The sequence below is a fragment of the Temnothorax nylanderi genome, unplaced genomic scaffold (genome assembly GCF_030848795.1).
Source record: "Temnothorax nylanderi isolate EJ_2023f unplaced genomic scaffold, tnyl_v1.0 TNYL_tig0003_pilon, whole genome shotgun sequence".
Lineage (NCBI taxonomy): Eukaryota > Metazoa > Arthropoda > Insecta > Hymenoptera > Formicidae > Temnothorax > Temnothorax nylanderi.
This window is the reverse complement of record NW_027249065.1, coordinates 2,726,210-2,742,890: the sequence shown is the minus strand read 5'-3', so window position 1 is coordinate 2,742,890 and position 16,681 is coordinate 2,726,210. Positions and strand designations below refer to the sequence as shown.

Genomic DNA, 16,681 nt, shown 5'->3' with positions numbered 1-16,681 from the left:
ACAATAAAATATATTCAAAAGAAATGATATCTTTTACATGTTTTTAAGTTTCACATCCAACTACGAGTATTATTAGAACTCGTTAGGACGTTATAAATTATTAAAATACGAAAATTTTCAGATACAATTCGAAATGTAACATTTTCAAATACATTTCGATATGTGCCATAAAATCTTGGGACATTCGGAATGTATCCGATATCTATCTGGGAGACCAATAGGAGAATTTGCATATCTGGGAATTTTACTTAGCGTCCTTTCGTGATGAATTTCAGGCATCTAAATTCTCACTCCTGTAGCCAATTATCCTTCGTTCGAACGGAAAGCGAAGCATTGATTCGCCGCCGTCCGCGCACCGTTGCACAGTGTTGCCGCGTCGTACGTCGTACGGGGAGAAATTCGCCAAAAGCTGTTTCGGTTTTCTAGGCGCACTTCACGGCATAGAAACGAGTTTACGTGACTCGTTGCACGAGCGATCGCAGCGACGCCGGTCGCTGCTGGAACGCGCCCGACGATTGGTTCTCCCGAGGAGGACCAACCGCTCTCGTGCGTCACCGCCGTCCAATGGGAAACGACGTTACATCGCGCGCCGTCCCGTCGCCCCCATCGGCAGTGGTATGCGCGGCGGCCATTTCACCGCTCATTTTACGTGGAGATCCCGTTCGCGTAAGCAGTAGTGCAGTGCGACGCGCGTACCTTTTTCGACGATCCCGTCCAAGTACGGGGCGTAACATCACACGGGCTGTGTCTGCCTGCGTCGCGCGATGCGCTGAGGAAAGGTAATTAATCGTCGGTCAGGAGATAGTAGAAAAAAGAAGCGTACGGGGGACGAGTTTCGCGGAGAGAGACACGGAAGGCGAGACGACGACGACGGCGACGGCGACGGCAACGGCGGCGGCGGCGGCGGCGGCGGCTGCTCCAGATGCGCGCCGGACGCCTCGCGGCCGCGCGACCCTGCTCCTGGTGGACGGCGACGAGTCGTCGCGTCCGGGAGGACTCTCGCGCGGATCCCGGTGGGGAAAATCGCCGCTTCGATCGCGGAGGAGAGCGAGAGCGAGAGAGCGTGTGCGCGAGACGGAGACCGCGAGAGTGAAATCGATAAAGTGTTTCTCTCTCCGCGTACGGAGACGTACCGTCCGCCGACCTTCGTCCAGAGCCCGCCGCGGATGGTATTACGTAAACACCAGTCGTCGGAGTCCTCCTCGGCCCGAGTCGGGAGCGACGCCCTCGGGGTTACCCCGAATCCGGGCCGGATTCCAGCCGCGCGCGGTCCCTTTAACGGTGGGCGCGTGTCGGAACGCGTCGCGACGCGTCGCCAAGCTGCGCTTCGTCTCGCTTTCCCGTCCCAGATTTTTCGTCTCAGCGCGACCGCGAGAAGCGGGGCTTTCCTTTTCGGAACGGGACGGCCGCCGCAAAAAGCCGCGCGCCGTTGCTCGACCGTGACGTCCCACGCGACGTTACGTTTCTCGTCTCCCGACGGGGACGTCTTCTCGCGAGTGAATCATCCCACGGGAATTCACGCGTTCCCGGGTGAATCATCCCTCCGGACGGTTTGTCTTGGTGATAATTCGTGTGCGGACGACGTTAGGGCGCGTTTCGAGACCTGCTGGAAGCAAGTGGCGTCCTGAAGGACGCGCTCCTTCGGGATGTGGCACGTTACGAGCTTCCAGTCGCGTGTCGTAACGCTTTCCAGATTCTGTCGGATTTTTCGGAGCACGGGTTTAGTCGGGACTCGTGCCAGTGCGTGTTTTACAACAGGTTTTCTGGAAAAACACGCAGATTTTCACGAGCGAGATAATTGAGATGATGTAATACCCGTCGTTGCGCGTGAAATTATAAAAAGCATGCGAAACATTTATGTTTAAGAGCCGGAGATTACCAGGATCTCGATTTCCTTGAACGTACTCTTTAATACATTTTAATTATAAACCGTATATATATAATTTCCGTCACAAAACATCCAATCAACTCTATTTAGATATTTTATTTCATTTAATATCAAACCAAGTAGATTTAATGGATTATTATTCCAAGGGGGAATTAAAAGCTGTAAAAACTTTTCTTATATTTGCCTAATACATAAACTGCTTCTTTTTTTTAAATTAATCCTTATTAAAGGGTAAAATTTTTACTACATAGCGCATGTCCTTCTCTATGTTACAGTTTGAATCCCTGTTCTCGGTTCGATCAGGGTCTCGCGCGTTTGTCCGCTCGTGGTGGCATCATGTTCGCGTCAACCAAGTCCAAAGAAGTCGCAGAGGAGTACATCTCATCTCTGTCTGATCTTACGATTAACAGTAAGCCGCTTATCAACATGCTCACCATGCTGGCCGAAGATAACATCGAACACGCATCAGCGATAGTGCAAGCCGTCGAGGATCATCTGCAAAAGGTTACCTATCTCTACCATAGTTACACCTAAAATACGGATTTTTCGAGATTAATAATTTCGCGCATCAATGTTAACTCGCGTAAAACCGTAGACTTTTTTTCCCTTCGCCGTTAACGTTTTTATTTTTAATTGCAAAGTTTCCTTTTGTATATATAAGCATAACGAAAAATTCTTTTACTGCGTCACGTGGCATAACAGTCCTATTGTATGTGATATTGCCTGTTGTTTCTCTTTGCATCGCGCACAATTCGCGAATTATTTATAAAGATATAAACAGCCTGTGTTATTTTTGTAAAGAATAACTGATGGGTTTTCCATTGAGGCGGAAAATCGGAAGGCGTGTGTAAAAAAAAAACCGCGATAATTTGAGACTGCGTTATATAAGAAGCAATATTTTATACCAAGGTTTATAGTAGTTATATTACATTATGTGTGTCAAAACAAATAAAATATTATCAAAACTTATTGACTTCAATATTGTATTTGTGTAAAATTCCAAATGTGCTACGTACATTTTATTAGTCGAGATATCCGATACGTTCGTGTCCAATCTCAGTTGATTTATATTATATTTTATTAAACCATATAATAAAAGGCTTGTGTACATACTGTGTTAAATGCTTAGGATTATGTAATGCCTACGTGATATTACTACATAAGAACACATACCCGTGCTTGAATAAAATACAGTTTATCCACGAATTTGTCGATTTTTTAGGAATGCAATAATCGACTTTGATAATATGTGAATTTTGAAGAGTACAGGGGAAAAACGATCAATGTCCATCCGGAGTAATTTCGAGAAGAACGCAATTTTAAGTTTCAAGACATCGGATAGTTCACGTTACGTACGTCATAGATTTTCAGTACTGGCAGTGAATATTGGGAACGCAGCCTTAGTGTTTACTAATGGCTCTTCCTCACAAGCGCGTGAACTATGATCGTTTTTCCCCCAGCGCGGTACAATTCTTTCGGCCTTACTTCCAATGAATTGTAACTGTTCTCGATCACAACAGATAAGAATGATGAAAGTTCTTTGAAAATGCCACAAGACAGCATGATCAATTTCGACAAAAAGTGGACTTTGATCGTTTATCCCCTGTACCCTTCACTTTCATGTACAAAATGTTCCGAAATTATATCCATCTTCCCTTAGCTATACATTCTTCAACAAATTTACAATGGACATTTTCCCAATGGAAATTTGATAGGTGGCTATTTCTCATTGCACTTTTACTTGCAGCATTAAATGTACTGGCAATTCAGCCGCAGTTTAAGTATCTGTACAAATAAAATGTATTTATAACTAATTGAAAAATATAAGATTTTACTATGTGTGTTACCCTTGCGAAATTATCCTATTGAAATTTAATATAGCAGAGCCTCGATCTTCTACCTACGTTAAGCACTTTCGTAATTAGGCTTCCTATCAAGCTGTTCCAAGGAAAAATGGACTTCAAATTGAAAGAATATATAGTTGAAGAGAAACTATATTTTTTCGGAATCATTATATGATTCCAGAATGTGCATGTATATCGAGATATTTTTAAATAACCGCGCACATATAATAGCTTAAGTAATCCTTATTAAGTAATTAGTGAGGTAGCGTATTGTGCATATTGTTGTGTTTCATTAGGTGAGAAGTGACATCAAGTTACCGGTACTCTATCTCATCGACTCGATTGTCAAGAATGTGAATGGCGACTATCTGAATCTCTTCACGCAAAACATAGTAAACACATTCTGCGGCGTGTTTGAGAAGGTAAATATCTTCATTGTTTTCATAAGATCGCCGATACAGAATACCATCAGGGACAAGCGCGACTTCTTCCTCGCGATCTGTCGCTGACCGGGAGTAACCTTTGCTTTCTATCCGCACGCAATGAAGCAAAACTACAAACTCTACGAAGTTTATGAAAGGAATATTTCATAGCGTGTATAGAGCCTGGCACTTTATATTTTACGATGACATAAGATAATTGTTTGATCAATATATAACATCCAACTCACCTCGCAACTCTGAAAGCCTTTATAGATACGGAGTTTCATATATTGGTTCTTCCTTTCAGAAAGGATATAAATATTTACATCTCGAATTCTCAGAAAAATCTTAATAAACGAAAACAAGAATTCTATCGAATATATATGCGAAAGAGTTGGCGATATCTTCGAAATTTAAAATGATTGATCTCACGCCAAAGTTTCTCTCGGCTTCTTTTTAATTTCGTAATTGATTGCCAATGCCATTTTCATAAATAGGTCGACGAGAACACGAGAGCCAGCATGTGGAAGCTGCGACAAACGTGGAGCGATGTATTTCCACCGCAGAAATTATTGACATTAGATTATCAGGTACAACGTATTGATCCTGCATGGCCAATCATCCCATCTGCTAGCATCCCTTCAGGATCCATACATGTCAACCCAAGATTTCTTTCAATGGTAAGTTTCATATATATATATATAAATATACGATTGTATATGTGCGAGGAAAACGTATTATTATTATAATATCATGGTTTGCATATTAATTTTTTCAGCCTCAACAAACTGCAACGTCAATCGTTCCGCCTGTTAAATTGTCACCAGGAGAACCGGCAACAACAACAGAAGCAGTCATGCGAGAACAGTTGCTGAAGAAGCAACGAGAATTGTTAGAATTGCAAAAGAAGAAAATCGAGTTAGAATTGTTGCAGGCTAAAGCGAGTTTAGAACAACAGCAGAGGCAGCTTGACAAACAAGCTGGAAGCTTGAAGACAGAAGTGGTAAGTCCTACTTAGTCAGTTTTTATAAATAGATATCAACTGAGACTCTGTTATAGTTTTTTTTCGCAGTTTAACGCTTCACTGCGCCGGGCTTTCTTTATATGAATAGTGATATATATATTTTTGTTGTTATAGATTGTGTCCACTGCACATGTTGCGCCAACTACGGAGACAACGACGCAGGCGAAATCTATAGCACCTCTAGTGCCAAATCAAACTCCAAAACAAGTAGCAAAACAAGTAAGTTAAATATGTCACATATATAATTAAAGAAACCTGTGGTTCCACAGTTTGAGTCGGGTCTTGGTCTGTCTCAATTTGAAGGTTTCGTAATTTTGAAGGTTTTAAATGGGTTGTTTTTTCGAGAATGGGTTACTAACCTACTAATCCTTATTCTGGAGTATTAAAGATCCGCTTCACACAGATTACGAATTTAAAAATCTATATATGGCATAAGATCAAATCCGAAGTCATGAGTCTATCGCTTTTGTACGGAATCATGCGACATTGCATATATATAATTGTTGAATATTAGCAGTTACGATTAATAACATTTTCATTTGCTTATAGTTTCCAGCAGCGGCGGCATCGCTTTTAAAGAACGCAGGAGCAAACAGCGGTCCACGAATCGCACCAGCTAGTAGTATAGCAGTAGCGTCGGCTAAGCCAGTCTCGCGAGATCCACGTTTGAAGCCCACTCTTGCTGTTCAGGATGTGGCGGTGCCAACGGTAAATCCACGACAACGACCGGGTACGACCAGTCCGAAAGAAGTGCGGAGTGAAGGTCAAACGCAGCAAGTGGCAAATACAATTGTAACTTCAAACCAATTAAAACAGCAGATACTTTCGAAATCGGCTGTAACTATCAACAAGCCTCCGGCGAATCCTGCCGGATCCGATAATCCGACGTTATTAAACGTTATTAATAACAATAATGCTGATAATAATAGCAATAATAAAAATTTCAGTAGTAACATAAATAAAGATGCTGTCTTGCATCGAACAAGTCAAAAGAAAGATCCTCGATTAAATAGTAATAGTAGTGGTAACCTAAACAGTAACAACTCCAAGAACAGCCAGAGTTTATCGGTTTCCAGTAATAACTCGTCTTCAGTATTATCAACGGGCAATCGAGGAAGTGGAGGTAGTGACGTCAACAAGTCGAAAGACTCGAAGAGCTCGAACTCGCGCGGCTCTTCCTCGTCTTCGGCTGACAAGTCTTCCACTTCCTCCAAGTCGTCGCATAGGAAATTAGGTAATAAGTCGCGATCTAAACAGCCTCAGATATGTCCGAGTAAGATTCCGAAAGTCGACAGAGACTCGAGTCCGATTAGGTCAAAATCTCGTGAGAAAGACAGCGGAGACAGTTCACCGTCCTCACGTACCTCTCCACAATCCTCCTTCCAAGCCTCGAAAAGCCGCAAGAAGAATACGAAATCGAGAAAGCGTAGTCCAAGTCCTCCGTATAGAATCCCCAGGCGTAACGACGCGAAATCGAGCTCGAGCTTGAACAATTCCGGTGGTGTTACTGAGGAGGAGCAATCTGGATCGCTGATAGTATCTCCTCCTCATCCACCCGCATTCAAAGAGATCAGGCCGAACGCTAGACAGAGAAATTATGTAAGACGAAATAAAGACGACAGTCTTAGTCCGGAACGTTCTCCAGCCAGTGCTGGAAATACTCAAATCGCTGCCGAGCCAACATTGGAATCCTCTAGCAAAGACGAAGATCTCAGGGCACCACTGTCTTTACCTGGAGCCGCTGTTTCCATATCCGAAAAGAGTGAGTCAACAGTGTTTGGCAACACATATCTATATGTAACGACCAGTAACACTATTCATGAATATCTGCCATCTATTTCAATTGTGCATGTAAGAGTATCTACCAATTTTCCTACGTGCCTTCTCTAGTTACTGCTAAAAATTCTGTCTTGAATATTTTCTCATAAAGGTGACTACAATGTTTGCTTCATCTCTGGTAGCAATTGCAAGACTGTAACAGGTGATATCTTTAAAAAGTAGTATTCTTCAACTTGTACTAACTTCTCTTGCGCTCAAAATTTATATAATTCCAATTACTTTGGTGAAATCTCTTAACGTGCATTTCTTCAGGAAAATATTGCCCGAAAATCTTATTCTCCGAAATGCATTAGGGATATATGATAAAAAAGAGAAACGGTAACATTAAGTTAATTCGTGATAAATTTCTCTCGCACGAGTTACTCTATCTTGAATTCTTTTCCAGAAGAAGATTTAGATCTACGAGTATTACCATCGGTTAACACTAACAAAAGACGTAGTGAGGAATGTGTAGAGGCGACTCCACCGAAGAAAACCAAGGCTGAGAAATTTGACGCGTATGTATCGTTAATTAATTACGTTAATTTCACGTGTACAATAAGTTGCAAGACTTTATTTATATTTCACAGATTATTCGGTAATGAAGACGTGGATTTGCGCACGTTGACGCATCCTAAAGCCGGTCGACCTCCGACGCCTCCACCGCCCGTGATTTCCGGGGAGGATGGAAAAGATGGTTGGGCAAAGTTAAAGACGCCCACGAAGAATGACAGAGATAAGCAAGTTAACAACGTCGACGATAAGCGCGAGAGGGACCGTAATAGGGATAGATTAGGACGTCTTAGACTCTATAACAAGCTCCCGGATGATCCTAAAGAGAGAAGAAGAACGTTATCGAACGAGGAACAGGACACCAGGCCAGGGCGCAGAGGTCGGGAGAATGATAAGCCCGAGAGAAATGACGATAGAAATATTGAGATAATAATGAAGCAAGCCGCCGAGCAGTTGAACCAGGGATCGATCACAAAAACCCAGTACAACACCTTGATACAAGAAGTATTGCATATGAGCGAGGACCGGAAATTGCGAGCGGCGCAGCGTAAGGAGAAAGAGACTGGCACTGTGATATGGGAGAAGGGTATCAACATGGACATATCTGGCCCCGGTGATCGCGCCGCGACATTCAGCCCGTCCAACGATAAGGAGATGATGCGAAACAAGGAGCATCCGATACCACGAAACCCGAACGGCCCGAGATGGCAGAATCAGCCGTGGCAACAACCGTGGGCGCATCCGCCGGGGCCACCGTACGGCGGGCCGCAAGGACACTTCAATTCGGACATGAGACCTGTCGGTCCTTGGCAGAATCCGCGACACTTCGGGCCGATGCGACCGGATTATCAGTATCATAGCGGTTTCAATCACAATATGGGACCCAATCCGCGTTTAGGACCCGGTATGATGGGTCCGATGGGTCCTAATGGGCCGATCATGTCGAATCTTTTGCCGAACGGCCCAATGGGACCAATGGGACCTATGTCGAACTCTCCTATGGCGATGGGTTGTCATCCCGCGATGATGATGAACGGACCAATGAGTAATCTTATGACAAACATGCCACCTCTGGCGTCTGGCAGGAACGTATCGCCGAACACATCCGCCAAGTACGACCTCGAGGATAACGATCAAAGTTACGGTAACTCAAAGAATCCGGGTTCGCACAGCCGCGAATTGCCGCCGCCAGACTCGAAACTGTTGGCTGAGATAGCGAGAGATACCATGAAGTCCATAAATATTGACAATATACCGCGAGAGATTCGTTATTACGGGCAAACCGGTGTGGTGTTCATGAACTGGGACGATCCACGAGAGATCGGTTTCCAGGACGGCATAAGAAGAATATTGATTGACGAGAAAGATACTATAACTTGCGCATTTAACGATCAATACAAGGAGTTTATGTACGAGGGAGAGGTGCATAGGTGGGTACATCATATCCAGTTGTTACTTGAACTGTACTCTAAATATTCCGGTACATTCGGAATTGCAATAATATCGCGAATTGTGTCTTTTCAGAATCAAATTGGGAGCACCCACTCGAGAATTGTACGTTGATGATTGCTGGTACGAGTGTTACTTTGGCGGTATGCCGATAACAATCGAACTCGGCGGGAAAAAAGTCAGCGTGAAACTGGAGGGTCCTCCGCCGCAAGTTAAGATCGGCACCGTGAAGCGAACGGATCTCGTAGTCGCGAAAATTAATCTTATCATCAATGCACGCAATATGGTGCCGGTGTTTCTAGACGCGAAACCACAGATGTAAGTACATTTCCCGCGGCGTGCGAATTATTTAAAGAATTACACCATAAATGTGCGCTTTTGTAATCATGCTTGTTTCTTTTACAGATTTGAAATCGAGGGAAAGCCTCATACGTTAGAATTCACGGATGCATTGCAGACAGTTCTTCTAAATGGACGACCGTTTAAGGTCGAATTTGGGGGCTTACCTAAGCCTATTATTGTCAGAGACAAGAAGCATTTTATTAGGTTTTCAGTATTGCCTAGAGGAGTGCGTGCTGGTCATGTTAAAATTACCGGAATGCGAGGTGAAGGTCCCAGCGAATCGCCACCACCAGCGACGCCTATAGTAGCCCAAAAACCGAAGATAGACGCTGCCCCTGCGCCAAGCCAATTGCCCGCTATAGAACACGAATCCACGTCGCAAGATGGTCTAGATTTTACTTCTACTTCGAAGCCAGGTGAAAAATTAACTCCATCACGTATTCTCTATATTATAATTCTTTAATTGTTAAATTATTATGATTTAATAATTATTGATATAATTTTAGACCTGCAATTAGATATATTGTCGTCAGTTCTACCATCAGCGATGGCGCCGTCGTCCGGTTTGTCGTATCAAGCCGAACCCGTGGAAAATAATCCGTCCGCACCAGCACCGACATTGCCACTGAATATGAGCGAATTGTTCCAAAGATTGGTTGAGACTGGTATCGTTCCCAATCTCTCGGAACAAAAGAAACAGGAGGAAGAAGAGAAGAAAGATCCTGAAATTACTCCAGTGTCCTTTGACAAACCGGAAACTCTCAAGATGTAAGTTATCGTCTATCGACGTCGTATTTGTCCTTCGTAATATGTAAGTGAGACAAGATCAAATTTCGGATATCAAACGACTGTTTCTTTTACAGTAAACAGCCAGCAATCGCAACAGCGTTGTACAGCGGCATGCAATGCAGTTCTTGTGGCGCCAGATTCGCACCTGAGTTGGCTACTCGATACAGCCACCATCTGGATTGGCACTTTAGACAAAACAGGCGTGAACGAGACTCTGCGAGAAAAGCGCATTCCCGGCCCTGGTATTACGATGTCAGCGATTGGATACAGTTTGAGGAGATCGAAGATTTGGAGGACAGAGGTTCGTATATTTTTTTACCCTTCCTCGATACGCGTTACTCAAAGAGTTCCAAAAATTCGAACATAATGTCAGGCCAGCCGAATTGTAGGCGGCAGTATTTAGCTCAGCGGACGAGCGAGAGGATATTCGGAGCGTAAGACTCGGGTAACTTAATAATAAGAGTAAACGAAACCATGCGTGTTCGATTGCTCGACTACAATGACGCCTCGTCGCTTCTTTATCTTATAAGCCTCGTTTTCTCTTTCTTTCAGCGCAAAGTTGGTTCGAGACTGAGAAACAGACGGCAGAAACGGAAGGTATGGCTACCGATGATTCGCCGCAGGAAACGTTGCAGCCCAGCGTTCCGACCGGCAGCGACGAAGAATCGCGATGCCAAGTGTGCCACGACGCATTTGAGCAGTTCTATAATGAGGAAAAGGAGGAGTGGCATTTGAGACCGGCAGTTAATTACGAGAGCAAGAATTACCATCCGCTGTGTCTAGAGGATTATAAGGTTTGTGGTGTCTCCCTATTCTAATCGATGTATACATTTAAATCTTGTCGATTGATATGTCGATATTGTATTCCATTAACAAAACAACGTTTGTTACATTCTTACAAAAAAAAAATAGGAAAAAAGTCTAGCGGTACGTGATTCTCTTAATAATTCACCTTCATGGCACATCGTTTATAAGCTTTATTGCTCGTAGTAATAGAACAAATAACTGTTACTTTATACACGCAATATTTCCGTTTATTTAAAACATATACGAGAGATTGTTTATTTTTTAACAACATGCATCTGAAGGAGTTGAACATTTCACAATTTTTTCTCCATACATGTCGTCGTATAATTATTCTCACTCGCACATATATTAATTGGTTTTGATATAAATAATGTATTTATTTATACCACTGCTGGCATCTTTGAACTTATGCGATTTTAATAATCTTGATCTATTGTTCATACTTTAGAGAGCATTAGAAAAGTCAGCATTGGCGCTTGAGGAGGCAGTTTCGGAAGTTGAGGAAAATAAGGTAGAATGTTCCGAAGAAACGCCCGGAAATGAAACAAAACAAGAAGAGGCCGATGCAGAAACGTCGAATAAGGAGCAGCTCGAATCTACGAAGAATTTGAACCAAGTGGAAATAAACATGATGCAAATTTTAGACTCTATTGTTGGGTCAGAGAAAGAGAAGCCTGTTGACACAGAGAACACTGAAGCTCCGCAGAACGATACGGAGGCGAAAGAGAACGAAGAAAGTGTCAACAACGAGAATACCGAAGGTGCCATGGAGGACGTTGAGAAAGACGCTCCTACGATAAACGAAGAAGATGAGTCTCCGGGCGAAAGTGCAACCGTACCTCTTGAGAATATTAAAATTAAAGAGGAGCCACTGGACGACATTGACGAGCAACCCGACAGCGAAATGTTCGATTTCGCCAACGTGGAAGTCAAAGAGGAACCTATGGAACCTGAACCAGGTATGTGTGTCGGTCTTAGATTATCGTAAACAAACTACTTTCTACTTCACACAAGCACGTCTCTATAATACTCTGATTTCTCTTCAGATCCTGAACAAATTGTGACTGAATCCGGCACGGTCGACACAACGTATACCGCAGTGAAAAGCTCCATCGACGGAAACGTGGAATTGGACTCGACACCGGCGTCTATTCCCGCGGCTCCATCGCGAATTAAGATCAATATTACTAAACCGCTGAACATTAACAAAGAGCCGGAGGAGAATAAAGAGAAGGAGAAGTTAGCGGTTGAGACGCCCGTAGAGGAAAACGCGGAACAGCCGTTAGTGGCAGCTTCCATTAAACCGAGTTTGCAGGGTAGGAAGCTATCGAATTTACCTCCCGTAGAAAAAGGGCAGGAATTATCAGGACTTTGTTCTATTATGTAAATAGCGTGTACAAAGTTTGGAAATGAGTCTCTATGCGACACAGTGTATAAAGTGCTAGAATTAGGCTTAGATAGAACACGATCTATTTCTAGCTTATTTACATATTGTACATCATAATTTTGTACAGCTTGTACGGCGTGATGATGTAACTCAAAAAAGTTTCCATAGAAAGATTTTTCGTTCTATGGGATATTTTAACACACGGATATACATGGATATTTTAATCCACGTCCTTGTAGGGTATTTTATCTCTTCTCATTTAGATAAATTTACATAAATTAGTAAGTTTAAATTAATTTATTATGAAATAAATTAATTTAAATTTACTACGTGATTCTTGCATATACACAGTTTATTCGAACGCACGAACTGAAACCCTTTATTTAGATTCTTATCGAATTCAGTCACGTCGTACAAGTTCAAAGAAAAAAATGTGTGTGTGAAATGCGTGCAAGTGTGAATATATATCCCGAATATTACCATCTCAATGAACGCGGAAAGAAAGAGAGCTGTACATATTTCGTGTAATTTAGGAAGATGTGTAGTAGCATTCCTGCGTGAGTGAATGTATTATTTAGCGATACGCTTTTGTGATCAAGGAAACCATCACGAAGATTTACCGATGATTTACACTTACTGAAAACTTCAAGTACCATTTGTACTTGTTTAAGTTTGATGATGTTTTTACGCTCACTAGAAACTTTCGAGTACCGTTTGTACTTGTGAGTTTGATTGTTAATTTGCACTCACCTGTAACGTTATGTACTATTTGTACTTGTGTAGGATGGGGCAAACCCCCTTCGAAATGAATGAGTTCTTTGGGGGGGGGGAAGGGATAGGGGGCGAGTCATTTCAAGGTGTACAAATTATGTGATATATATGGGTTCTACTTGTAATATACATATAAACCATCAACGGAAAAACAATGACGACGACAAGAATGACGAGGACTACCGCAATTAGATATGCATTATTTTGTTGTATAAAAGAAGACTTGTTTATTACAGGTTTGACTTTCTTTTTAATTAACCTTTCTACTATATCCTTTATAATTATAGCTTCGATGCTACTTAGGGTACGGATTTGAATTCATAACTAGGAATACTTGAAACAATAAAGACATTGATAAAAAGTTAATATTTTCGTTGTATGTCTCAATATTCAATAAACTGCATTCACAAAATGGAACCCTTGTGTAACTCATTGAAACTTTATCCCGAAAAAATTTAAGAAAGTTATTCGATCCATGTTGCAATCGTATCCCATCCCAAGAAACCTAAGTGCACATTCCAATAATTTATGAAAAGATTTCTCATATGAACTATATGCGACATTGTTTTTCCATTGGGAAGATTAATCTGTTGCATCAATATGCATTTCTTTTTGTTAGGGGGGAGAGATTAAATGATACAACAACCCTGAAAACTTTATTCATAAATTGCAATTGTGCGGCCATCTGGGGAAAGGCACGGTGTCCTTGATATTGCCGATCCCCAAGACGCATTGCAAGAACCTGTCAAAACCCATTCCATAGCCACCTGTTGGTACATTCCCATATTTACGTAAATCTAAATACCACGAGAGATTCCCCGTGGGAGGTAGTTTCAGCTCTAATTTCTCGTAATCATCCTCACGCATACTGCCTCCTACTAATTCTCCCACACCTGGCACCAGCAGGTCCAGTGCTGCTACCTTTCAAAAGAACATGTATAAGATACGTATAGAAAACCACTGTGAGATATAAATATATTGGAGTGTGCACTGCCATGTTACGCTCGTGGACGGAAAATAATAGGCCTCTTCGTTTTAGCTGAAACTTATTGTACTTTATCTTTCCTCTTTTTCTTTTCACGTTGGAGAGAAAAAGAGAAAAGATGAACTGTGCAAAAAGTTCAGCTAATGTCCATTTCTACCAATGCAGATTAATTTTAATCTTATTTTAACTTCCTTTCAGCTCTTCCTACTTCTAAGAATTAGGAGATAAAAAGTAAGTTAAACTGGGATTAAAGTCAATCTGCATTGAGAGAAATGAGCATAAAACGAACAGGCCTTATCCAGAGATAAATAGACGGGTGCATTCGTTTACGCAGGGCTGCGTCCAGAAACATCACCCGAGTGTTAAAAATCTATAGTGCACGTAACTTGTGCTGTAGGATTTTTAGCATTCGGATGATGTTTCTGCATGCAGACCTGCGTAAACGAATGCACCCGACGAGTTAGGGCCGATATCACAGTCTCCGATTAACGTGATCCTCCGATTAAACTCACTCTGCATCTCTTTCTAACTGTCCCCCTAGAAAGAGACGAAAAGACAGTTAGAAAGAGATGCAGAGTGAGTTTAATCGGAGGATCACGTTAATCGGAGACTGTGATATCGGCCCTTAGGATCTCTGTTTTTCTCTTGTGCAAGACGCATGCGCGTATCCTGCAGTTGTCTTTGTCATACAAGTTGTGTACAAAGACAGCTAGCCCAAAACTATTTACCTCTCTCTCTCTCTCGGCTCGCGCCGGCTGACCCAGTGCACACTCCAATATACTTATATCTCATTGTAGGAAACATACATTCTTAAAAGTTGCGCATTATTTTTTTGCTGGCTCACCTTTGATGCATCGTCCGCGCATTCTTTCATGTAAAATGGCTTAATTTCTTTCGGCCAGTTAACAACGAACACTGGCATCCCGTCATTATGCTGCACTAAAAACAGTTCGTGCTCTTTCGTGAATGCCTCTCCATACTTGACGGGTCGTTGCAATTGACTCGCATTATCATTTAACACGTTAAGCGCATCTTCGTACGTTAAACATGCAAATGTTTTGTTCAACCATTGCGGCTCTGGGGCACCGATCGCACGCAGATCCGAGGCGCCCTTCTCGATCATTCGCTCGGTAACTCGCTTCACTAAAAGCTCAACTTCCTCCATCAATTCCTCGATAGACGTAAGAAACGCTAGCTCTGCCTCTAACATGTAAAACTCTGATAAATGCAATCTGGACTTTGAATTTTCTGCCCTGAACGTAGGTCCGAAAGTGTACACTTTTGTGAGGGCTCTGAAAAAGTTCTAACAATACATCGCATCCCATGATTTTAGCGACGACTGCAAAAGATACATGTGCGCAGCGAGATATACGTGTCGCTTGACAATACGCAATCAAAGAACTTAATCACCTTGCTACCGCCTCCAGATGCAACTGTCCGGAGACAGTGAGGAAGGCGGCGGTGTCGAAGTAAATCTCATCCTCGGTTTGACCCTCCTTCCTCATACTTTCTACGACCTCTTTGGACTGCGGCCTGACGACAAACACCTCGCCCGCGCCCTCGCAATCATTGGACGTCAACATCGGCGTGTGCACTCTTATAAAGCCCCTATCTCTCAGATAATCGCCAATTACCGCGCTGGCGAGATCGCGCAGCCTCAGCAAGCTAGAGAAGCCACGCGTTCTCGGCCTCAGGTGTAAATACTGCCTGATATAGTCCGAATCGTATTTCTTTCTCGGTGCGAAGGGATATCCGTCCTCGGATACGTTGCAAGCGCCGATCACGCGTACCTCGGTCGCGCGCAGCTCCACTTTGCCGTTAGGTGCGGAGGCCAGCTCTCCTTCCACGCTGACGCTGCTGCCGTAACGCAGCTCGTCGGGTTTGACCGCCTTCGGCATAACGACTTGCAACATTTCGCACGTCGATCCGTCGGATATGTCGACAAAGATGTTGTCCTTCATCTTCCGCAGCGCGCGTACCCAGCCCTATGTATGGAGATCAATATACATGTCTGTGAGTGGGTAAACAAGTTTAGGCCGGTGGATTCAATTGTAAGCCGTAGATGCGACGACGAAACGGAAAGCGACGGCGAGTCAACGTTAAACTCTATTGCATCTGTCAAGTTTGTAAATATGGATAAGCATAAGATAATCATGGGACAGTCATGGAACAACGTCCAGAACTTTCCGTCTCTATTAATTATGCAATATCGTGCCAAGTGCCACGGACGTCCGAAAGTGACGGCCGACAGCTGTCTGGAAGACAGCGTGACCTTCCCGGACACCCGTCGGACATCCCTCGAGGCCTCGAGCCTTCGCGTTGGTCCGCGACGCGAAAAAGTCCGCGTAATAGGAGCACGCTCTAACCTGTACTTTGGCAGGCTTCCCAATCGCCTCACTTGACGCCGTATCTAAAATTGACGTGCATTTGTGCGCACCGCACTTGACGACGTCCGTCTTAAGCGGGTGCAGCCTCCCGATATACCTCGTGAGCATTTCCGAGGGCGGTACAACTCCAACAATCGGATCCCGGAAACAATACCTGCTTCGCACGAGTATTACGAGTAAGCTCAAAATGGAGTCGTGCGTTGTGCGTCGTGCGTCGTGCGTCGGGTTTCGGGGTGTTTCGGGATTGCGCGCGGG

General features: G+C 43.3%; 2 protein-coding genes across 6 annotated transcripts; one reads left to right on the top strand and one right to left on the bottom strand.

Moving 5' to 3' along the window:
* The first annotated feature begins 613 nt into the window (after positions 1–613).
* Pcf11 (Pcf11 cleavage and polyadenylation factor subunit) lies at positions 614–13,289 on the top strand. Of its 5 annotated transcripts, none has more exons than XM_071705143.1 (17): positions 614–779; positions 2,164–2,392; positions 4,029–4,154; positions 4,652–4,834; positions 4,933–5,157; positions 5,293–5,397; positions 5,728–6,940; positions 7,406–7,514; positions 7,587–8,939; positions 9,034–9,276; positions 9,364–9,716; positions 9,807–10,068; positions 10,164–10,390; positions 10,642–10,883; positions 11,002–11,016; positions 11,345–11,855; positions 11,943–13,289. In XM_071705143.1, the coding sequence occupies exons 2-17, from the start codon at positions 2,225–2,227 to the stop codon at positions 12,281–12,283; spliced, it is 5,676 nt and encodes a 1,891-aa protein (XP_071561244.1). In that variant the 5' UTR covers positions 614–779; positions 2,164–2,224; the 3' UTR covers positions 12,284–13,289. The 5 variants fall into 5 exon arrangements, with proteins under 5 accessions (XP_071561244.1, XP_071561254.1, XP_071561214.1 ...); XM_071705113.1 differs by having other exon boundaries at positions 621–779; positions 7,403–7,514; XM_071705123.1 differs by lacking the exon at positions 614–779 and adding an exon at positions 846–1,013 and having other exon boundaries at positions 7,403–7,514.
* Positions 11,049–16,680, bottom strand: Asnrs-m (asparagine--tRNA ligase, mitochondrial). Its single transcript, XM_071705166.1, has 4 exons — positions 16,406–16,680; positions 15,450–16,024; positions 14,884–15,331; positions 11,049–13,975 (listed from the first exon to the last, which is right to left on the bottom strand). Exons 1-4 carry the CDS (start codon positions 16,532–16,534, stop codon positions 13,715–13,717), a joined length of 1,413 nt encoding a protein of 470 aa, XP_071561267.1. The 5' UTR covers positions 16,535–16,680; the 3' UTR covers positions 11,049–13,714.
* Position 16,681: the final 1 nt, after the last annotated feature.